The following is a 17304-nucleotide window of genomic DNA, read 5'->3' as shown; positions in this document are numbered from 1 at the left end:
CTCACAAGCCATGGTATGACGAGAATGTCAGGTGTGCCTTTCATGATAATTTTGAGGGTCACTCAATAGAGAATTGTCGAGTGTTCAAGCTCAGAGTCCATGAGTTGATAGACAAAAAAATATTGTCTTTTGCTGATGTTCTGAATGTGAGGGAACAATCATTTGCCTAAACATGGCGGCTTAGGCGCCAATGTTATAGAAAGTTTAACTGATGAAGGATTGATAAAGGATGTGTTCAAGTTGATGACTCCCTTGATGAATGGGTGTATGATAAATGTGTGATGTGTTCATCTAACCCTGGCCAGTGTGTTGAATTCAAAATTTGTCTTCAACGTTTGATGGATCAGCGGGTTATTCAGTTCACCATAGAAAATATTGATGAAGATGTTGTTGTGATTGTGCCTTTATTTGATCAAGAATGACTTCTCAAAAGTGGTCCCTTATCATAGAAACGCCAACCTATCACCAGTAAAGAAGATTGAGACAATGGTTATTTATGTTCCCGCTCCGTTCTCATTTGATAGTTCTAAAGTAGTGCCCTTGAACTTTGATCCCACAGTTTTTGTGGGTAACAAACCAATGATCTTAAAAGAACTGAACGTGGCTAACCTTACTGGAGCTAGTGGTGTGACTCGAAGTGGAAGGGTTTTTACTCCTGAAGTGATACAGGGTAAAGCAAACGAGATAATAGTTGAACCAACAAAGGGGAAAGAGGTAAACTCCCCAGAAGCAGAAGGCACATCTAAGAAGGTAGTGAGTGCATAGGAGGATAGAGAGTTCCTAAAAGTTATCAAGAAGAGTGGCTACAAGGTCGTAGATCAGCTTAACCAGACTCCATCAAAAATCTCCATTCTTTCTCTACTTATGAGTTTTAAGGCTCATAAGACTGCTCTATTGAAGTTCTTGAATGAGGCTTACGTAGCGGAGGAAGTCAGTGTTAATCAGTTTTGATGATGTGGTTTCTAACCTCAGTGATGGTAGTTGTCTGATGTTCATCAATGATGATTTTCCCTCTAATAGACGAGAACATAATATGGTGTTTCACATCTACATTAAGTGTACATACGTTACTCTGGCTCGAGTACTGGTATATACAGGTTTATCTTTGAACGTATTGCAAAAGACTACCTTGACGTAACTCAATATTGAAGGAGTGCAGATGAGACCTAGTGCATTGGTGGTGAAAGCTTTTGTTGGGTCTAAGAGAATGGTTATTATGGAGATTGATCTCTCAATCCTGATTGGCCCTCAAACTTTTTGTATTACCTTCCAGGTAATGGGTATTAGGCATGCGTATAGTTGTCTTCTAGGTAGACCGTGGATCCATGCTACTGGAGACGTCACTTCGACACTCCACCAGAAGCTGAAGTTTGTCACTTTTGGTAAGTTGGTTTCAATATCTAGAGAGGGGGTTATTTTTGTCAGCCACCTGTCTTCATTCAGATACATTAAAGTAGATGAAGAAATAATGGAAACTCCTCTTCAAGCCCTTGAAGTGGTGAATGTGGTCCAGACAAAGCCAAAGCATGTGGAAGAACCCAAGATGGTCATGTCCTCGTGGAAGAGTGTGAAAGATGCAATTGAAGTTGGTTGTCTTAGAAGTTGGGGTACAATGATGAATTACTATAGAAGAAAGACAAGTGTGGGTTGGGATATCAGCCATCTTTTGAACATAATAGAGATAAGAAGATACATTAAGGGAGGGTTTCTAGCATCTGATGAATGTGTTTTCTATCTGCAAGTATACGAAACACGTCAAACTAATACAATAGACTATCGTTCCCACAGAGACCAAATTGTCAATCTATCGATTTCTATTGTTACAGTGTTTATCTAAGGAAAATCAAATAAGTAAATTCACGTACACAGAAAAGGAAATAATGAAGTAAATAAATTCAAATAAAAAATGCAAGCTCGGATGTAATTCACATTAGTTAGGAGATACTCCAATTTTTTCTAAATAGAACTACTTATGGGGAAATATTTTCTACTTTGAGAAGAATCAATTTAACAGGAATTATCGCTTTCGCGTATTCAGAACCGAGTTTACTCTCTAATTAATGCCCTTCATTGTCACTTATGAAGGGTGCTTGTTGTGTTAAAGTAGTAAACCTATTTTTGAGAAATTTAATTCTTGACTTAGTTAAAAAGTGATTTTGATTTGGAAAGTTTAACTTAAAAGAAATCCATGGCTTTCGCTCAAGGATCCGGATTTTAAACCTACAAACGCGTTCGAAAATAGTTTCAAAATCATTTTCTAATAGTGTTAAAAATTCCTAATTAACCGGACAGATTGCTTTCGCTACTTTTGATCAGTTAAAACTAACCAAGTTTATCTTTAAGAGTTTGACGCTTTCGATCTTACCCAACTATATCTCGGCTCTACTTTCGTAGTTACCAATCAAAATAAGTACTGAAAACTTGTGTTAAAATCAAAACAGCCCCTAAGACATTTCTATATATACAAATTATGGAGTATCATCTTAACGACGATCCTTACACCCCTAACCTTTAAAGATTTAGCCAGACATGGAAATAGAAATCAACATAGCAGAATTAATCATGTTTAAAAGAACAGGCAAATAAAATGTACAAGTTAATAAACAAGTAGGTAAAAGCAAGACAAACAAGTAAATAAAGTAAAGCATGCAAGATAAATAAAACGTAAATGAAAATAAACTTGAATAAGAAACCTGCTCCAAATCAGAGACTTTAATCTGGTACACTGGAAAGTAAACTTGACTGGAAAGTAAAATTTGACTGGAAAGTAAAATGGCGGCAAGAATGTTTGTACAGTGCTCCAACCTAATTACAACTCAAGTGCGATAACCCCCCAATGTGACGAATTATCGCTTTTACAATGGTGAACTTTAGGCTTAGTGTTGTGAACTTAGTTGGATTCCCTGGCGAGTGAAATGAAGAAGCCTATATAGAGAGATTCTGAAAAGCTAGGAAAAGACAAAGCTTCCCTCCAACTATCCTTAGTGGGAACGAGCCAACAAAGATGGCACCCGCCATATGAACAAAATGAAAGGATCATGGGACCATGGCAGTTACTACCGGTTGGCAGCTTACATATCATGGAACCCCCCTTTGCGGCCGCCATGTTGGACTACATGTTTACAACTTTCCACAAAAACTTCTATTTCTTGCTCGTTTGGCTCCGTTTATTCACAAAATGCTCTTGTAGGGAAAAGTACCTGAAAATAGGACAAAAAGCAATCATAACACAATAAAATGACAATAAAAACCTAATAAGTATGTGCAACCCGAGTCAAATACGCAGTGTGTTTCAGTGTTATCAAATTTTCCCACACTTGAACTTTTGCTTGTCCTCAAGCAAAACTTTTATGGATCACGAAAGAAATAAAACAGCAACATACAAGTATTCAATTTAGGCTAAAATATTCTAAGCTCAATCAAGGATGTGTTGATAGGTACTAACTGATGAACCAAAAATATTGGGGCTACACTTCTCGCAAATGCGATCATAAACTTCTTTCCTATACAAACCAATCCATATCATGTTACTATACTTAAGCCTACCTTTTTTATCCCTTTTTTAAATCCTTTTTCATTCAGGCGCAATCACATTAAGCTCGTTATTCGTACATATTCATAGTAAGGTGACCGATTAGTGACTCTTATCCTTTTACATAGGGTTCTGGTACATAAGTCTGGTAACCCTTTTTATTTTACCCAATTGCAGTTGTGGGGGATTGGACCGTAATCCGCCCTACCAAGTTCAGCACCAGATCCCTCTGAACCAACTAACAACGGGTATTTTATTTTATCATTTTTTTTTCTTTTTGCATGGGGCTCTGGTACATAATTGGTGTAACCCCTTTGTTTTCCCTATTGTAGCTGTGGGGGATCAGACCGTAATCCGCCCTACCAAGTCCAGCACCAGATACCTCTGAACCAACTAACAACGGGAATTTTTTTTGGCGTACAAGAATTTTAGAATTATTCACTTATTTTCATCGGTTTCCTTACATAGAGTATGCTTAAGCTGGAGCTGACTGCTAAAATAAACTACTTAAGGGCTTTATTATTTGGGATTAAAATTAAGGCTATAATATAGTAAGTATCAAGATCAGTTTCCAAAGTCAAAAAGCTTACGGTGTTGAGACGATATCTAATTTTTTTAAAGTTTTCCCAAGTCTTTAACATTCTATCCTAAACTTGTCTAAAAGCCCAAAATTTTCAAAATAAAAGTTATTTTCTTTGTCAATTTTTTTTTGTAAGGCTCAAGAAATGGGGAAGTAAGGATACACTACACAAATGAATCGTCTAGCACATGCAATTTATTGAAAAGAAACTAATAAACTAAAATAGCTAAAAAGAGATAAATGCAAAAAATTAAAAGAAAAGGAAAGCATAGAAATTTCCTCCCACACTTAAACCTAACATTGTCCATAATGTTTCGATAAAAGATGAGGAAAGAGTAACCTGGATGACACTACTGCTAACCACTAGTACCCTCGCCTCCTGGCTCTGAATGCCTGGGACGACGACTCTTGCTGCGACGACGCTCCTCTCTTGAAAACACTAGTCGATCAAATCTAGCTGATAATATGGCATCAGATTCCAGCAGTTGTCAAAGGTTACCCAGTACGGAGCCTTGAGTGGCCTCCATCAGGTTAAAGTGTCTCTGAAAGTTTGCTTGTTGACGCTGCTAATTAGAGAAGAGGGCTTGTTGGGATTGCATGATGTTGCGAAGAGAACTATCAGTCTGCCGTTGTGATTCACGCATGAAGTCCATGTTGTCCTTCAGTTGTTGATTCATGGCAGATAATAAGACATCCCGCCTTTCTTCTCGAGCTTGTAGCTCTCGCCACATTTCTTAAGTAGTTTGAAATCCAAAGGATGTACCTGCAGAAGGGTGAGTAAAAGATGGTGCAGTGTGTGCAGTTGATGCATGGTGTGAAGGCATGGTCGGAATGGAAGATTGGTCTCTCTGCTCATACTCATCATCGGTCACGTCACCTTCTTCAAAAGGTATGTTAGGTGGAAACGGGCCAGTAAAAGATGGAGCTTGCAGATCATAGATCTAATTTCTCTCAAGGCGCACATATGCACGTCGAGAGCAAGGTAAAAGTACACTTGGGATAGCTACACTATGAACCACAAGGTTATAACCGCCCTCTTTCCTCACCCTGCATAATCGCATATCTTTTTAAAAAAATTAAATTTATTATGCGGTGAGGTAATGGTTCCAATGTAGCTAACTTAGTGTCAAGATGCAAAGCTCTAGCAATGGAGGTAATTAAGCCTCCAAAAGAAATAGTCCCTCCCTTTTTCAGAACGGCGCTTATATGTGCAAGCATAAAGGGGAAAAAGTTAATTTTTCTCTTTGTGAGACTACCCTGCAAAAATAACAGTTCTTTGGAATTGATTTTATTAGGATTTTCCCGGTCAAAATTTGTGCAAGCCAACAAATAGAGAAAAATGTGTATGGTTGGGTTTTGAATACTTGAGGTCAGGTTCCCCTCAAAAGAGTCAGTGTCTAAACCTGTCAATTTTTTCCAAAATTCAAATGCCTCAGATGACCATTTAGAGTCCAAGGGTGTCTCACAGAGGGCACCTTCCCCGTAAGGAATTTCTGACAAACCTGCTAACTCATCGGTAGTGTACTCGTATTCAACATTAAACATTCTAAACCATATTATACCATATGTGCTAGTAGTGTTAGGATGAACAATACAAATTAGGGAACTTAAGAATTCCCGGGTCAGGTACTCAAATGTAGGTTTCTTTTTTATAAAAATATCATGCAATCCTAAATTATCTAACATATAGAAAACACTATGAAAATTTTCCAAATTATACAGACAATTTTCATTGATATACCTAGTGGAGTAAATTTCCTTTGTCTGCAACTCCTCGGATATGCTCCTTTTCCTATCTCCAGGTTTTCCTCTGTGAAAAGTGACTTGATAATGCTCCATTTTTTCCCTTGGTGATTAATGAGGAAGAAAAATGGGTTTTATAGGGGAAGATGGTGAAATGGGATTTTAATGGTAGAAATTGGAAATGGAAGTAGGATTGGTAGTGGGTTTTTGTTTGAATGGAAATTTAATGGGATTTGAGTGGGTTTTAATGGTGGTTAGGAATGGAGAAAATGGGGGGTTTTAGAGGTTGAAGATGAGTTTTGGGGGTAAAAATGGAGGTTTTTTCGATTCTGTCCGAAATATGTTCAGACCCCATGGCGGCCGCTTGGACTAGATGGCGCCCGCCATCTTTGTTGTTCCTGCTGGGCCGGTTTCATAAATTGGTCTTTGGGCTTGGTTGCTTTGAGTCATTTTTGGGGGTATGCATAACAAATTCTAATATGTTCTTTTTCCATGTATTTGTACATGCATGATATAATTAATTTTTCAACATAAGAAAATGAAATAAAATAAAATATTTAAAGAAACAATAAAATAGAAACATAAAAGAAATAAAATAAATAAATCTAGAAAAAGATATAGATATATGTCTGAATATGCGAAATAAATAAAGCGATAAAAGTTGGAAAGCATAGTCCTCAGTGCGTCGATGGTTCCTCAGTGCAACTGGAATCTCGTGCCTCTGCTAGCTGACGACGGAGATCACTGATTTCCTGGTATAGGAAATAAACCTCCATGGAATTAGTAGCATCGGACACCTCTAACTGCAAGGTAAGATCAGTAACCTTCTGGCGAAGGATGACCACTTCTCTACGCAACTCAATAATCTCAGTGTGAACGCCGCGTCTCTGCAGATCAAAATCATTAGAAAGCACTGTGGTCCTACCTGATGGTGGCAAGGGATGGTATTCTGGTACTGGAGGGGATTTAGGTACATCAGGTGTCTCATCTTGGCCTTCTAAGGCGTATGTCCAATTTGCTTTGTCATGGACATTAGTCTTCGTGGGATCAGGTAAAGTAAAGTAATAGATGGTCTCATGATTGATCAGGAGCTTATATTGGTTCGGGTTAAAGGAGGCTCTCCTCATCATGACACATTCTAAATAGAAGGTGACATCCATCAGGGTGTAGCCACAGTAAGAAGTCAGGTGAACTAATTTTCTATCAAGACCCAGGGCAGATGCTATATGTGTCACAGTTTCTCCCACATGAATAAGTCCTTTAGAAGATTTGGCTGTAAGGTTAAGGTCGTCAATCAGGAAATTCCCAAAGGCTACAGGGCGTAACTGGGTGATACAAAATAGAAAAAGGATTTCCTCATCACTAACATGGGTATCAATATCACTCTTTCCAAGGAAAGTGTGGGCTAGGATCATCTGGAAGTATCGGAAGGCTGGGTTATGGATTATGTTGGACAACTGGATATAAGGGTCAGGGCTCCCTCCTCCTGTAATATCACTCCAGAATTTGTCTATCTCATCCTGCATAAAATAGCCTAAAGGGATTTCAGGCATATCATCAAGGCCGCACTGAAAACCAAGTAACTCAGCAAACTCCTTATGATTGAAGGTGTACTCAATTCCAAACAATCTGAAGTTAATATAGCTTCTATGAGAACCAATTCCAATGTAGGGTTCATAGCTGGGGAGCGTAAGAATTCCTGAGTTAGGTTCCTATAGGTTACATGCATGGCATCAACATATTCTTCCCATTGAAGTTGATTGTATAGGTACCTCACACTTGCCTCAAGACCTAAGGTTTCCATGAAATCAGGGTCAGGGTACCTAGTGGGTAACATGGGATGCTCAGATAGGACTGCATATCACTTTCTTTGAATTTCATCCCTGAACACAACATGCATATCATCGAAACTCGGCATCCTGAAAAATATGGTTAGTGGAGAATGCTACGGAGAGTGATGGGACCTGAAACCTGAAACATAAATATTAAGAAGGTTAGTCCAGTTAAGTGCATAAATAAAACATCAAATAAAAACAATGCAAGAAAATAATAAAGTGTGAAAATAGAGAAAAATCATGGGTTGCCTCCCACGTAGCGCTTGTTTAACGTATTTAGCTTGACGATTAGAGACTCATATTTGAGAAGTAGGGACAGGTGGATCGATCAGAGTGCGGCAAGAGTAATTAGTAGGGATGTCACCTCCTTGGTAGTGCTTTAGCCTTTGCCCATTTACTATGAAGGGACTATAAAAGTGTTTCTTGATTTCAACTGCTCCAGACTTTAGGATCTTTGAGACCTCGTAAGGGCCAGTCCATCTTAAGCGCAGCTTACTAGGAAAAAGTTGCAACCTGGAGTTAAAAAGGAGAACAAGATAGCCTATGTTGAAATCCTTTTTTACAATTCTCTTATCATGCCACGCTCTAGTTCTTTCTTTATATATTATGGCATTTTCATAAGCATTGTGACGTAGTTCTTCTAATTTATGAATGTCTAGAATCCGCTTTTCACCAGCTGTTAGGTAATCTAAATTTAGGGTTTTAATGGCCCAATAGGCTTTGTGTTCTAGCTAAAAAGGTAAGTGACAAGATTTTCCGTAAACTAATTGGTACGGGGTGGTTCCTATAGGGGTTTTATAAGCGGTTATATAGGCCCATAATGCTTCTTTAAGCTTTTGAGACCAATCTTTTCTAGATATTGAAACCGTTTTCTATAATATTTGCTTAATCTCCCTATTTGATATTTCCACTTGTCCACTAGTTTACAGGTGATATGGTGTTGCTACTCTATGCTTAACTCCATATTTATCTAAAAGTTTATCAAAAAAATTGGATATGAAATGTGATCCACCGTCACTTATAACAAGGCGCGGTACTCCAAATCTAAGGAATATGTTATTTTTGAATAACTTAATCACTACTTGTGTGTCATTTATAGGTGAGGCTATAGCCTCAATCCATTTAGACATGTAGTCAACAGCTACTAAGATATATTTATTTCCCATTGGTGATGGAAATGGTCCCATAAAATTAATCCCCCAAACATCGAAGATTTCTACTTCTTGGATATTTCTTAATGGCATTTCGTCACGTCTTGAGACGTTCCCAGTACGTTGGCATCGATCACATCTGACAATGTAAGCATGAACATCGCGCCATAATGTTGGCCAGTAAAGGCCAGCTTGGAGAATTTTAGTGCATGTCTTAGATGTGCCTGCATGTCCACCATAAGGTGAGGAGTGACAATGTTTTATGATGTTTTCTACTTCTTCTTCAGGGATACAACAACGAAAAATGTTGTATGTCTCTATTTTGAAAAGGAGTGGTTCGTCCCAATAAAATATCTTACATCACTAAAGAATTTCTTCTTCTGTTGGTAGTTAAGGTCAGGGGGTATGATATCAGCAGCTAGGTAATTAACAAAGTCAGTGTACCAAGGTATGTTGGTCACTGCTAGAGTTTTTTCAATGTTCCAATCCATTGAAAAGTCGGAGTCATCATCCTGAATACTTTCGATTTTATCCATAAGTCTATCGTAGGTAAAATCGTTATTTATAGGCACTAGGTCTGGTTTTAAATATTCAAGCCTAGAAAGGTGGTCAACAACTACATTTTATGTGCCCTTCTTGTCTTGAATATCCAGGTCAAACTCTTGCAGTAAAAGAACCCATCGAAGTAACCTAGGTTTAACATCCTTCTTGCTTAATAGGTATTGAATAGTTGCATGATCTGTATAAACTATAATTTTAGCTCCGACCAGATAAGATCAAAATTTATCAATAGCAAAAACAACAGGGAGGAGTTCTTTCTCGATTGTTGCATAGTTAAGTTGGGCGGCATCTAGGGTTCTACTGGCATAGTAAATTACATGTAATTTCTTGTCTTTTCTTTGCCATAGAACAGCACCAACAGCGTAATCGCTAGCATCACACATGATTTCGAAAGGTTGGTCCCAATCCGGAGGTTGCATAATAGGTGCAGAAATCAGTGCTTGTTTCAAAAGGTTGAATGCTTCAATACATTTTTCGTCAAAAATAAACTCGATATCTTTCATTAGAAGGCTAGTCAGAGGTTTGGTTATTCTAGAGAAGTCTTTAATAAAGCGTCGACAGAAACCGGCGTGTCCAAAAAAGATTCGGACTTCCTTAATGGTCTTAGGTGGTTTGAGGTTTTCTATAACCTCTATTTTGGCTTTATCAACCTCAATGCCTTTTTCAGAGACTATGTGTCATAATATTATTCCTTCGGTAACTATAAAGTGACATTTTTCCTAGTTTAGCACAAGGTTTGCTTCCACACATCTTTCTAGAATATTCTCAAGGTTAGCTAGACAGTTTTCAAAACTGAATCTGCATACCGAGAAATCGTCCATAAAAACTTCCATAATCTCATTGACAAAACCTGCGAAGATTGACATCATACAGCGTTGGAAGGTAGCTGGGGCATTCCAAAGTATAAATGGCATTCATCTATAGGAAAATGTTTCATAAGGGCATGTAAAGGTTGTTTTCTCTTGCTCTTCGGGGTGAATAGGAATTTGGAAAAATCCTGAGTATCCATCTAAATAGCAAAAGTAAGAGTGTCTAGCTAGACATTCAAGCATTTGATCTATGAATGGGAGAGGGAAATGATCTTTCCTAGTTACCTTATTTAGTTTTCTGTAATCGATGCACATACGCCAACCGTTTTCCACACGCTTAGCTACATGCTTGCCTTTCTCATTTTCCACAACAGTGGCACCTCCTTTTTTAGGTACCACATGTATAGGGCTCACCCACTTACTATCTGAAATTTGATAAATTATACCAGCCTCTAGTAGTTTTAGTACTTCTTTCTTAACCACATCGCTCATTATAGGGTTTATCCTTCGTTGATGTTCTCTAGAAGGTTTAGAATCTTCCTCCAGCAAGATTCGGTGCATGCACACGGATGGGCTTATCCCTTTGAGATCAAATATGTTATATCCTAAAGTTAAGGGATACTTTTGCAAGATATCTAAAAGTTGATTCGTTTCATCTTCTTTCAAGGTGGCCCTCACTATAACAGGGTGATTTAGTTCTTCATCTAAAAACTCATATCTTAGATTCTTGGGTAGTTCCTTAAGTTCTATAGATGGTTTCTTAGGACATGGCATATGGTTCGGGGTAAGTGCTAAGCATTCATGAAGGTTGTCATCCATGTAAGGCTTAATTCCAAATATGTCGTCTCCTCTTATGGGAGTTGAGGGAAATTTCATTTTCTCGGGAGGTCCTTCTTGATCTAGCTCCCTTATGCATTCATCAATGATATCGATGGCATAACATGAGTCTTCTATGACGGGTGCCATTAGGAATTTGGAAAGTATAAATTCTATCTTTTCATCACCTACTTCAAAAGTTAATTTTCCTCTTTTAACATCTATTATGGCTCCCGCTATTGATAAGAAAGGTCTACCAAGGAGGATTGGGATTTCGTCGTCTTCTTTAATGTCCATTACCACGAAATCTGTTGGGATATAAAGTTGGCCGATTCTAACTGGAATGTCTTCTAATATTCCTATTGGATATTTTACAGATCTGTCGACTAATTGAAGAGATATCTTAGTCGGTTGCAATTCTCCTAGGTTTAACCTTCTATAAACTGCTAAAGGCATTAAGCTTACGCTTGCTCCCAAGTCTAGGAATGCTTTATCTATAACATGATTCCCTAAAATACAAGGTATGGAAAAGCTTCCGAGATATTTCTCCTTCTTAGAAAGTTTATTCTCAGCAATGGAGTTGCACTCTAAAGGTTTGGGATCATCAAGCCTACGTTTGTTGGTCAAGATTTCTTTAAGGAATTCAGCATAAGATGGTATCTGGGTGATGACTTTGGTGAATGGGATTTCTACGTGGAATTTCTCGATCATCTTTATAAACTTTTTATATTGGTTATCAATTTTGGTATGTTTAAGTCTTTGCGGGTATGGAATTGGTGGTTTATAAGGAGAGGGTGGAACAATAACTTTATCTTTATCTTCTCCCTTATCTTTCACTTCCTGGTCTTTTTGTCCCTCTAGTTCCTCTACTTCATCTGTAGACATAACATTTTTCTTAGAAACCTCTGATCCACTCAAGGCTGGTTTTATAGGTTCTTCATAAGTGGTACCACTTTGTAGGGTAACAACGTTAGCTTGCCCTCAGGGGTTGGGTTGAGGTTGTCCAGGAAATTGCCCTCCAGGTGTGACCTGTGGGGCTTGTTGTTGTGCTATTTGTGAGATTTGGGTTTCAAGCATCTTATTGTGAGTGATTATCGAATCAACCTTAGTTCCTAATTGTGTGATCAGTTCATTTACATGAATATCTTGGTTTAGGAACTCTTTGTTTCATTGAGTTTGGGCCGAAATGAAGTTCTCCATGATTTTCTCAAGGTTTGGCTTTTGAGGAATGACCTGCATAGATTGGATTGGTTTTTGAGCTTGAAAACATGGTGGTCTTTGAGGTGTAGAGGTTTGAATAGGGTTATTGTTTTTATAAGATAAGTTTGGGTGATTCCTCCATCCAGGATTGTAAGTGTTCGAAAACGGGTTTCCTTAGGCATAATTGACCTGGTCTGAGTTTGATTCAGTTAACAGATTGCATTATGGTCCAAGATTTCCTTTGGTTCCATAGGTTTCACAATCTACAGCTACTGCAGTTGTAGGATTTGCAGACATGTGTTCAACCTTCAGGGCTAAAGCGTCCATTTTAGCTTTCATCATGTCCATACAATTTACCTCATGTGTTCCTCCTTTGGTCTCCTTTTTCTCCACTAATGCTCTTTCTGACTCCCATTGGTAATGGTTTTGTGCCATATCTTCGATGAGAGCGCAAGCGTCGGGGTAAGGTTTGTTCATCAGAGAACCACTGGCGGCAGCGTCGATGGACATCTTTGTGTTATAGTGAAATCCATTATGAAAGGTGTGAATAATCATCCATTTCTATAGGCCATGTGTGGACAAGCTCTTAGTAGTTCTTTATATCTTTCCCAAGCTTCAAAAAGTGATTCACCCTGATTTTGAGTGAATCTGGTTATTTGGTTTCGGAGGACATCGGTCTTACTCGGGGGAAAATATCTTGAAAGAAACACTCTCCTGAGATATTCCCAAGTAGTTATCGAGTTAGCCGGAAGGGAATCTAACCAAGACCATGTTCTATCTCTGAGGGAAAAAGGGAATAGTCTTAGACGAATAGCCTCGGGCGAAGCACCGTTGGTCTTGAACGTATCAACTAATTGGATAAAAACTTTTAAATGCTGATTTGGGTTCTCTATAGCGAGACCCACGAATTGGTTTTGTTGTACTAGTTGTCATAAAGAGGGCTTTAATTCGAAATTATTAGCAGGAATAGTCGGGTTTACTATACTAGAACTGGGTTCTTCGTTAGAACGTAAGGAGAATTCCTTAAGTGGTCTTCGGTTTTGATCTTCGGCCATTACTCTCCTAATTCTTTGGAGCAAACGACGTGTGCGACCCTATCGTTCTGGTTCTGCTATTGGATCCGTAAACTTCTGGTACTACGAGTTTTTTGCATTTACCGACTAACAGGGCCTTAGTCTAGACAGTGTAACAACAGGGTACGGAAATTTGATGTAATTGGTGCCCGGCAACGGCGCCAAAAACTTGATGAATGTGTTTGCTATCCGCAAGTATATGAAACACGTCAAAGTAACACAAAATATTATCATTCCCACAAAGATCAAATTGTCAATCTATCGATTTCTATTGTTACGGTGTTTATCTAAGGCAAATCAAATATGTAAATTCACGTACACAGAAAAGGAAATAATGAAGTAAATAAATTCAGATAAAAAATGCAGGCTCGGATGTAATTCACATTAGTTAGGAAATACTCCAATTGTTTCTAAATAGAACTACTTATTAGTTAGGAAATTCAAGGCGAGTTTCTTCCCCAGCACAGTGATTGACATTCTCCTAGTTGAACTCGGGTGTTAACGGAATTTCTGCTTGGTTATCCTAGTAGATATCTCCCCACAAAGTTTTCCCTGTAATTTTCTCCAGCAAAACTTCATGAACTCACCAGACGAGTTTCATACCAGTAGGATTCCTTAAGAAAGGTATCCCTAACATCATTATTCTTAGTAAGTCTCTTTGAAGTAGCTGTCTAAGATAGACATCTCTTCACAAGGATAGCTCAAGACATCAATCTCCCAAGTGAGTTTAATGGACAAGAGTTTCATAAACATACCATTTCTACTGAATGGTCCTTAGTATATCTCTAGCGAGTCTCATGTGCGTTTATTTCCTAGAGAGTCTCTTATGTTCCCCAACAATTCACTTCAGTCAATCCCCGGTAGAGTTAGTATTCCTTACAGATCTACTCTCTAAAGAAGCATTGGATTGGACCCTCCAGTCCAATAGTTGAGATTAATGCTAATACATTTGGATATCATTGACCTTTCATCCATGTCAAGTCTCTCGGATCTTCTTATTCCATCATAAGAGTCTTCGGTCAATCAAGAACAGCTGAATATGTAGTTATTCCCCAAGGAAAATCTTTTGTTTATTTCCCATCAATTTTGCTTCAACCAAGAGCAGTTGAATGCATTTATTATCATGTATTAGTTTCAGCCAAGAGTAGTTGGATACTATTGTATTATGCACAAATTTATCTTCAAACAAGAACAGTTGAATACAATCAGTTTCAGCCGAGACCAGCTGGACACTATTTTATTTTGCAGCTTTGCTTCAACCAAGAGCAGCTGAATACATTTGTTATCATATACTAGTTTCAGCCAAGAGCAGTTGGACACTATTTTATTTTGCAGTTTTGCTTCAACCAAGAGCAGTTGAATGCAATTGTTTCATCCGGAAGCACTTGGACACTATTTTATTTTGCACAGATTTATCTTCAATCAAGAACAGTTAAATACAATCAGTTTCAGTCGAGAGGAGCTTAACACTATTTTATTTTGCGGTTTTGCTTCAATCAAGAGCAGTTGAATGCAATAGTTTAAACCGAGAGCAACTGGACATTATTTTATTTTGCAGTTTTTCTTTAACCAGGAGCATTTGAATGCATTTATTATCATAGATTAGTTTCAGCCAAGACCAACTGGACATTATTTTATTTTGAATTTTTGCTTCAACCAATGACAATATCCAGAGTTTTCCTATCTTCCGTCTAGTGGGACTTACTCTCCTACATTTCGAACTACGTATTGACTAAGTTAGAAGATCCCAACTTTCACTCCCTTAATCCCATTATCTCGGAATTAGGGAGTACCGGGTAATATCAAGGTTATTCTTTTCAAACCCAATTGGTTTCATCTCAATCCAAGTTTTCTGGTCTTAATTACAACTATCTCAATTCAACTTTGTCACAACATTTTCTGCACAAAACCTAACACAAAATTTCTAACTTAAAAATAGCACCAAAGATACAAATTACATAATAAAAATATGAAAGTTTCCAGTGTGAAATTACCATGAATCATACTTTAAATACAATTGGTTTAATCTCAATCCAAGTTGTTTAGCCCTAGTTATAGCCATTTCAAATCAGTCATGTCACAACATTTTCTGCATAAATCCTAAGACACAATTTCTAACTTCAAAATTACATAAAATAATGTACATGTATGATAAAATTTTGAGAATTTACTGTATATATATCCTATGAGTCATCTTGGTCTCGTCCAATTCCGAGTTTCCAATAAGTACAGTCTATCATAAAAGGTCACACATATTACAAAAACAGACAACGACTCTTTATCTAACTCGTAGCGGGTTTTTAGGCTTCAATTACCTGTCAAACATGATCAAACTTATAATGGAATTAAAGGTAATTGAGTCTAATTTCCAGAAAACAAAAAAAAATTGAAAATGATGTCGGTAGGAAAAGTTATAACTATGATACTACAGCCATGTCCTGTGAAAATCGCACTGACAATAACATAGTTCAATAATATAACCCTAATCCTCTTGATCTTGAAGCTTTTCATGTTATCACAAGAGATCAACTCGATACTTAGTACAAACACATGCATGTCACAGAATCTAAGAGTCACATATTCATCTATCATTTAATCACACACACATCCATATGGAAACATTGATCATAGCAACATGAACATCAAGGTATTCCCCATTTCACATAAACCCTAAGAATTTTCTAAACCCCCAAGTTCTAAATATGACTCATCTTGATCAAGAGAGGATTATGATTTCCCATATTGAGATGGAGATGATCACAACTTCAATTTTCTTTCCTAAGCTTTTGTGCAACTCAAAACCACCAAACTCGTATTCATGTTTTGAGCATAAACCAACATTAGACCTCCAACTTTAAATGCAACTTTCGACCCTATCTCAGACCCCAAGTGCAAGAAATTAGTAAGAAAATTGAAGGTGATTTCGTCTAGTTTCCGAAAAATCAAGAATCGTTCAATTCCGAGTTACAGGGAGAGAGTTATTCCCTTTTGAATGGAGACATGTCAAGAATCCAATTCTGCACAACTTCCCCAATTCTTGAATTACTCACACCTCTTACTCCTCAAACCCTAACTCTTCTTTGATAGAAAGATAGAGATGAATTGACAATAATGATGATTCACTTGGCTTTTGTTCTTCTATGATCACCAAATTTTATTCACATGCATGTTGATGATGAGCTTGACACCACACTTCCTTTCCTCTCATTCCTCCCCCTTTCACGATCCTCCCTCTCTTTCTTTTCCCTTTCAAATCTGATTTTTCTATCAAGGAAACATAGTGAAAGAATGAGGAAAAAAAGGTTGATTATAACTTTATAAAATTCTCATGAAGACAATGTCATTTTTACCTTTCAACTATATCATATTTACTAATTTCCCACGTTATTCAATCTTAATCAATTAACTTAAATCATTATTTACATGAATAAGAAATTGGGATGTTAAGTAAGTAAGTATATATATATATATATATATATATATATATATATATATATATATATATATATATATATATATATATATATATATATATATATATATATATATATATATATATATATATATATATATATATATATATATTCTTAATAATTAATTTATTATTATTTTAATTATTAGTTTTATTATTATTTAATGTTCTGCTTAATTAAATACAATATGCATCCCTTAAATATGTTCGGCTAAGCTCCTAAAGTCTGGGATGTGAGGACCGTCGTTCCGACGGGACTCGATAAATTTTATCGGTGCTTATTTTTAATATTAATTTATTTTTTCGGTTCAAAATTTTTAGTGTTTAAATTAAAAAGTTTTGTGCAAAAGTGAAAACACTCAGATACTGATCAACAGCGCGACAGTGTGAGAGTGATATTCGTTCAATAAAAATTGGATTTTTAATTTCTAAAAACAACGACGACACTTTAGTAATTAATTAAGACTTATTAGTTTTCAAAAATTGTTTCGAAATTTTAACTTGTGGAGCGACAACATGACTTTTACGGTTT

General features: G+C 37.1%; 1 protein-coding gene and 1 non-coding gene across 2 annotated transcripts; one reads left to right on the top strand and one right to left on the bottom strand.

The window, feature by feature from the left end:
* Positions 1 to 9617: 9617 nt before the first annotated feature.
* Positions 9618 to 11912, bottom strand: LOC127093866 (uncharacterized). Its single transcript, XM_051032764.1, has 2 exons — positions 10529 to 11912; positions 9618 to 10072 (listed from the first exon to the last, which is right to left on the bottom strand). Exons 1-2 carry the CDS (start codon positions 11910 to 11912, stop codon positions 9618 to 9620), a joined length of 1839 nt encoding a protein of 612 aa, XP_050888721.1.
* An 880-nt stretch (positions 11913 to 12792) lies between these two features.
* Positions 12793 to 12898, top strand: LOC127099298 (small nucleolar RNA R71). The gene has a single exon (XR_007793819.1). It is a non-coding gene; the product is annotated as a small nucleolar RNA R71 (small nucleolar RNA).
* Positions 12899 to 17304: the final 4406 nt, after the last annotated feature.

Source organism: Lathyrus oleraceus, chromosome 6, assembly GCF_024323335.1.
Source record: "Lathyrus oleraceus cultivar Zhongwan6 chromosome 6, CAAS_Psat_ZW6_1.0, whole genome shotgun sequence".
Lineage (NCBI taxonomy): Eukaryota > Viridiplantae > Streptophyta > Magnoliopsida > Fabales > Fabaceae > Lathyrus > Lathyrus oleraceus.
The sequence above is the reverse complement of the archived record's forward strand: the minus strand, read 5'-3'. Positions and strand labels throughout refer to the sequence as shown.

Excerpts from the sequence above, each read along its gene's own strand:
- LOC127093866 (XM_051032764.1), bottom strand. The coding sequence starts at position 11,912 with ATGTCTACAGATGAAGTAGAGGAACTAGAGGGACAAAAAGACCAGGAA. Across the intron at positions 10,073-10,528 it reads GCGTGTGGAAAACGGTTGGC|TCTCTGAAAAAGGCATTGAG; the intron begins GTATGTGCATCG and ends TATGACACATAG.